The sequence below is a fragment of the Canis lupus genome, chromosome 25 (assembly GCF_048164855.1).
Source record: "Canis lupus baileyi chromosome 25, mCanLup2.hap1, whole genome shotgun sequence".
NCBI classification, from domain to species: domain Eukaryota; kingdom Metazoa; phylum Chordata; class Mammalia; order Carnivora; family Canidae; genus Canis; species Canis lupus.
The window spans coordinates 735,527-742,038 of NC_132862.1; the positions used below are offsets into that span (position 1 = coordinate 735,527).

Genomic DNA, 6,512 nt, shown 5'->3' on the forward strand with positions numbered 1-6,512 from the left:
CCATTGGCGACAGAGTCAGCGTGGACGTCAGCTGCCCTAGAAGATGAGACATCATCACAGAAGGTAGCTTTTCACCCACGGACATGAGCTGCACCCCTTTTCTTTACTCTCCATACCCAATTCTCTGCTAGGCCGTAAAACCCGGGGTCACATTTCCTCTGGGCCCCCGTTATAAAATACTGACATTCTCCTATAGAACAGATGTCCGCACCTTCCGTCTCACGCCCACTTATGTCAATACCTGCTTCGTTAACTCAGGAGGCCACGCGGAGGATTAGAAGAGGAAAAGGGCGGAGCGGTGACATTTGAAAAGACCCTGCTCCGTGACAGCTCTGGTGTCGATGCCAAAGCTCTCATTTCCTCTTGGAAAAGACTTGTGTAAATAATCAGTTTGCTCCTGCTGGGTTTTTCCGATGTGCTCGTGGAAACTGGGCTCTAGAGTCCGAGCCTGTCCTACTATCGTGTATACACGGACACATCCCAGGGCACTGATACAGTCAAAACTCTCTGCTGACCCTCAGGGTCTCCCCATCACGCTCGGGCCGCCACCCCCCCCCAGGTCAATGCTAAGTCCTATCCCTGGGGTGATTCAATGCACCCCTCTTCTTCACCTACTGGCCACCATCAGATGCCACATAAATCGTAACGATCAAATTACACAGGGGGGTAGTGGGCGACCAGTTACATTAACCGGTTCCCACCCACCACGTTGGGAGTCGACCAGCTGCCCGAAGTGACTGTCGTCTTACCTGGAAGTCAAGGATGGATGAAGCAGAGCTAAGGAGGGCCCGAAAGGACCAGCTCCTCATGCCTGTGGTGTCCCACCCTATCAGCTTTCTCTTCCTTTATCTCAAGAGGAGACTAATGCCCTGAACCCCGGCACCTACACGCCCTCGTGTTATAAACCTCCTGATACCCCCTTTCCACACCAACCTCCAGAGCAGCCTTGAGGCGGAAAAGCCTGCAGGACCACTCGGGGCCTAGGGAAAGCCAACACCGAGCAAATGTAGAACCACAGACTGGTATCCGGGACCCAATTCTCCACCCACCGGCGCCTCAATGGGCTCCTGTTCCTACTTGACCTCATTCTACTTAGCACTTAGCACCAGCCTGAGCCAAACCCACCCAGAAAGAGGAGCCCTCTGCAAACTACGAGTATCCCACACATCTGTCTAGAAACGTATCGTCTCAAGAAATGCTTAGCTGTGCATTATCTTACCCAATCTCCATCGCCGTCCTCCACCTAGGAGCTGTAACTCCTGGATGGCAAAGGAAAACCCTAAAGTCCTTCAGGGCAGGACCACGTACTGCCCTATGTCTAATGACAAAGCCAGAACTTGAAACCCCGGCCTCTCGAATCCCAGCTCAAGGAAGGAAGAAATCCCAAGCCAAAGAGAATTGTCTGCTTTTCTGGACTGTTCACACCATGGGTCAGCTCCCCACTTGAAGGGAGAACCAAGTTCCAAATTGGGGGAACCACCATGGTCCTGGAATCACAAGATCCCGTCAGAAATGTGGGCTCCCATCAGTAGGGCCTGAAGATGGAGGTTGACGGGACCCACGTGGAGTTTGGGGAGCTCCCCCTGGCAGGTAGATAATGGCTCCGAGAGCAGGGGACAAGTCTAGAGAAGTCACTTGTGCCCCCAAAGCTGTCCCCTCAAGAGGAGGAAGGAGCCATGGACTCAGTCCCCAAATAGTGTGGCCTCCTGGGGAAGGAGGTGTTGGGGAAACCCTCAAGGCCCCCACTGAGTCCTGTGCGCATCAAGGCAAGACGTAGACAACGTGACCTCCCAGACCCACCCAACCTCCTCCTGGGAAGCTGCCGGTCCTCCCGAAACCCCCGACAGACGCATTCCAGAATCTCCCCCAGAAGAAAACTGGCTCTGCACCGGGTCCCTGAGACCTCAGAGACGGGACCCGTAGGGCAAGTGGGACGAAGAAGAAAGGAAGGAGGAAAAGGACGGCTGGAAGTCGGCAGCGGAAGGACCTCCCGGCACGGATGCCAGGTGGCCACCGGCCCCACCTAGCCCGTGTTGGCTCAGCGCGTGACAGTTTGGGGAAGAAGGGGAGGAGGAGGACACGGAAGTCACACGCCTCCCAACTGGGTTCCCATTGGCCCTTGGGATCCTTAAAAGGGCCCGGCAGCCCCATCACGGGCATTCTCGGACCCTCTGAGTATTCTGTGGGTGCAGCTCCCGCGTCGTCCCACAGCATGAGATTCTCGGCTCTCCTCTGGCTGGCGGCTCTGGCGGGGGCCCTGGTCTCTGCCGGTGAGTACGGCCGTCCCCCTGCAGCGCCCCGGAGCCCCGACACCCCAGGGCTTACCTCCAGGCTTCGTTCCTCTCTGATTCTCCCAGCGGGGTGCTGGCTCCTCCTGCCCCTGCCAGGGACTGACCCCTGCCGCCAGCTTTCTACCCGCAGGCCCTTTACTCCCCGGGTGGGGACCCAGGAGCCCCCCGGCTGTGCCTGGTCTCCCGGTTCATCTCTTCACGCGCCGTCCTTTGCCACTGTGCTCCGGCCACCTGGCCTTCCTGTGGGGCTTCCGGGCCACGCACACAGCTGGGCGGGTTGTCCCCTTGCACAAGAGCACCAGGCAGGAAGCAGCGGGGGCCGAAATCCAGCCCATACTCCGCGTGCCCGTGGCCTTGGGTCTCAGGATGCCTCTTTCGGAGAAGAGTCCAAAAAGCACTATTCAGGCCGGGACGGCCCTGCTGCTCCTCGAACCCGGGGACCTTCCTTCTTGCTCTTGCCTCTGCCTGGAGTCCTTTCCCCTCCCTGTCCCCTCCCCGCAGCCAACCCCGAGTGTCCCCGGCCCGATGCTGTCTCATCCGTCACATGTCAGTGTAGATGGCAATTCCTCAAGAAAAGCCTTCCATGCAAATGTAGGAAAACTTAGACCCCTCTGTGCTTGCCCTTCCGGCACCATCACGCTGTGACCCCGTGACTATGTCCTGGAGTGGGAGCTGGGTCAGGGCGGGGTCTTCCCACGTCCTGGGCACTGAACCCCCCTCCACTTAGCAGAGAGCTTGGCATGAACATCGTGCTGAAAGGATAAAGAGAATGAGGGCTTGGGTCCGAGCCCAGAAACCATTCAGGCATGACCCACGGCCCCTGCGCTGTCCCGTCTGCCAGGGGGGCCCTGAGTGCCTCCAAGCACTGCCGGTTCCCCGCGGGGATCTCAGGCCATCCTCACAGGCCAGAGGCAATGGGGAGAACCGGCTTCCAACAGCCGTAGGACGTAGGACGGGTCAAACACCAGAAAGACCGCCCCTGTGGATCCGCCGATGGGCGAGTAGGACCAGGAGGGAAGCGTGTCTCCTTGAGCCCACAAACTCTCCCAAGGGCCAAGGATAAGGCGCGGGAGGCGGGATGGGCTCGCGTGGGTCAGGTTCAGTCCTCACGGCCGCCTCTTTCTCCCACTGCAGAAGGTGACTCCTCAGATCCTGCCCCAGGGGCTGTGGCCGGTGAGTCCTTCCCTCCCTTCGGGCTCTGCCTTCAAGGGGAGAGGCCGGCACCCGGGATGGGGTGGAGGCCGGAGGCGAGGGAAGGGCCCCAGCAGGGTGCACACTGCTAGCTCATCATCGTCGCCCTCACAGGCAGGAGGAGCCCTGGAGGCGTTCACGGGGGCACCGGCCCCACCGTGAGAGCTCCCCCCACCCCCACCCCCACCCCCGTGACCTCTTCCCGTGCAGGCCGCACCTCCTGGGACCGTCCTGCTGAGGGTTAGGGGCTCCCTGCAGGGGTTGGAGGCGGGGGCACTCAGCCCCAGCAAGGCCTCGAGGGTAGAGACCTTACCGGACCTGGGGCCGGTGCATCGGTGCATCGTCGGTGTCCCGGGGCCCTGCCGCTCCTTCCAAGCTAGGACACGCTCTGACTTTGCTAAAATCAACAAATTGCACTGTCTGCAGCCGACCCCGGAGGCTCGACACCCGCCGCGGACCCCGCTGCGCCCCAAAAGGCGGCCCAGGAGCCCGAGGGCTCTACCCCGCATGGAGAGGACCAGAGCCCACTGAGTGAGCTTCTCCGTCTGAGGGCAGGCGACAGCCCAGAGGGGTGTCGGGGGGCCGCTGGCGCTTGGCCCATGGAGACGAGCCTGGGGACAAGCACAGCGGGGGGCGCACGTGCACCCCGACCCGGAGCTCTGCGGGGTGGCTTGCGGCCTGCGTGGTTTCTCCCCCGGCCCCCCCTTCCCCGCGGGGAAGAGCGACCACGTCTCATGAGGGGCGGGAGGGGAAAGCGGGAGTTTTCTGCTAAAGTCATTCTTCTGCTCCCCAATTAGAATCCCTGGTAAGCAGAGGTCTCACGCTCGCGGGACATGGCCTAGAAGGAGCAGAAAAAAGGCTGGATAAGGGACGTCAATTCAGGAAAAATCTTTATGACCGTGAGTGCATCCCAGGGCAAAGCCTTGTGGGAACAGGAGCACCCGGCACCCGGCATCGGGGCCCCTGCAGCCGCCCCCCCCCCCGGAAACTTCCCTCTTTCAAAAGTCTCCAGTTTCTCATCCACACTCGAGCCATGCGGTTGCATGATGCCAGGTTGCACCTGGGGTCTGAGCCGCAGCCTGAGATCCTGCCCAGGTGGGGAAGGGGGGTCCCGGGGGCCGCGTGAGGTTGGAAAGCAGAAGACAGGGCTGAGGGCAATGCACAGGGTGGAGCCGGGGCCGGGGGGCCCCTGGGCCGCATCCCAACCTCTGCATCCTCCTAGGTGGAGCCGAATTTGGACGAAATCTGAAAAAGCTTGTTCCACAATTCAATTAGATGGAGTCTGAGACGCCGAAGAGGAGGGGTCCCGGGACTCCAGGCCTCAGCCGCGCCGCAGCCCCGCGTGATTAAACTGAAGCATCCCACTCGCCTGTGTCTGTGCTCTGTGGGGTGGGCCCCGGGGAGACGGAGAGCGGAGCCCTCCCCAAAGCCCAGAGGCTGGGCGGCGAGCCCTTTAGCCCACGCAGAGCCACGGCCACACGCGCTGGGCCTCTTCCCCAGTCCAACCCCTCACTGCGGCGCCCAGTGACATTCGGGTGTTTCCAGAAATCAAACCAGTCTCCAAAGCAGCAGGATTTGTCCTTGGGAAGACGGTCAAAGCCTGAGTCACCCTATTAAAGCCACATTCTGGTGCCCCCTTGCCCTCCACTCACACCTTCTCCACCGCCACCGCCACGGCCACGCCCGTAGGGTCGGGTCAGGAACATAAGGAGCCGCCTAGAGAGGCCAGCTGGACCCGGGACAGGGATGCACGGGCTCCTCCTGCACCCCTGCTTCCCTCCCCCGAGCCAGGACCGCCCGTCACGCGCTGCACCCCGCGAGCTGCGGAGGAGCCCGGCCACCTGCCCCCGGGCCTCTGCCCGAGTTGGCGCCCCAGATCCCGCAGCCCGGCCCCACATGGCCCTTCCCCACCCTGCCCGACACCCCTCCCGCGGCCCTGGAGGCGAGCGCATCCGACCTGGACCCTGTTTTATTATTTTTTTAAGATTTTTTATTTATTTATTCATGAGAGACACAGAGAGAGGCAGAGACCCAGGCAGAGGGAGAAGCAGGCTCCATGCAGGGAGCCCGATGCGGGACTCGATCCCAGGTCTCCAGGGTCACACCATGGGCCAAAGGCAGGTGCCAAACCTCTGAGCCCTACAGGGAGTCCCTAGACCCAGTTTTAAATGAAAAAAGGAAGGCATGTCCCTTCTCCGTGACCCCTCCACGACCGCACACCCTCCAGTCGGAGGCCCCCCAAATGCCGATTCTAATCACCACTGGGTCAGCCACTCCCCACCCCCGTAGACTGCCACCCTCTTTCTGTGTCCCCAAAAATGATTCTGTGGAAGCCCGAACCCCTGGCACCTCGGGAGGTGACCTTATTGGAAATCGGGTCCTTGCAGCTGTAAGGAGCGAAGTCCTACCGGGCGGTGCGGGGCCCCTCGTCCAATGTGGCCATCGTCCTTCTACGAGAGGAGCTTGGACCCCGATCGCCCGAGAGGCGACGGCCACGAGACAGTGGGCTCAGGACCGAGGGTGGCCAGCAGGCCCTAGAAGGGGGCAGCACGATTCAGAATCGTCCATTCGGCCTCACGGCGGGAAACCCTGGGCAGCTAACACACGCTCCCAACCCCAAACCCATCCTCCCGTCAGCTCCCGGCTTCATCCTATAACCAGAAGCTCAGAGTCTGTGACCCCGGGCCTCATTGCCCCGCCTCCCAGGCTCTGGCAACCCCCATCCCCGCTCTGTTCCTACAAGCCGGAGGTTTCCGGATCCCACCGAAGCGGAATCCTACAGTCCTTGTCTTTCTCCGACTTCTCTCCCTTAGCGTGAGGCCCTCAGGCTCCACCCACGCGGACGCAAAAGGCAGGATTTCCCTTTTCCTTGTGGCTGAATAACATCTGCCACGTTGACACGCGTGTCCTAGAGCTTTCACGGCACAAACCTTTCACCACCTTCGGTACATGTGTTCCTTTTTTTTTTTTTTTTTGTACATGTATTCCTGAGTATTTTTGTTATTTTTGTTCCTTCTTTTTTGTTTTGTT

General features: G+C 60.5%; 1 protein-coding gene across 1 annotated transcript; it reads left to right on the forward strand.

The window, feature by feature from the left end:
* Positions 1–2,112: 2,112 nt before the first annotated feature.
* LACRT (lacritin) lies at positions 2,113–4,846 on the forward strand. The gene is made up of 5 exons (XM_072797609.1): positions 2,113–2,270; positions 3,426–3,464; positions 3,909–4,013; positions 4,280–4,381; positions 4,705–4,846. Exons 1-5 carry the CDS (start codon positions 2,213–2,215, stop codon positions 4,755–4,757), a joined length of 357 nt encoding a protein of 118 aa, XP_072653710.1. The 5' UTR covers positions 2,113–2,212; the 3' UTR covers positions 4,758–4,846.
* The last annotated feature ends 1,666 nt before the right edge of the window (positions 4,847–6,512 follow it).

Bases quoted from the DNA above. Each gene is read 5' to 3' on its own strand.
- LACRT (XM_072797609.1), top strand. From the start codon at position 2,213: ATGAGATTCTCGGCTCTCCTCTGGCTGGCGGCTCTGGCGGGGGCCCTG. The intron at 2,271-3,425 runs GTGAGTACGGCC...CTCCCACTGCAG, and splicing joins GGGGGCCCTGGTCTCTGCCG to AAGGTGACTCCTCAGATCCT. The intron at 4,014-4,279 runs GTGAGCTTCTCC...CTCCCCAATTAG, and splicing joins AGAGGACCAGAGCCCACTGA to AATCCCTGGTAAGCAGAGGT.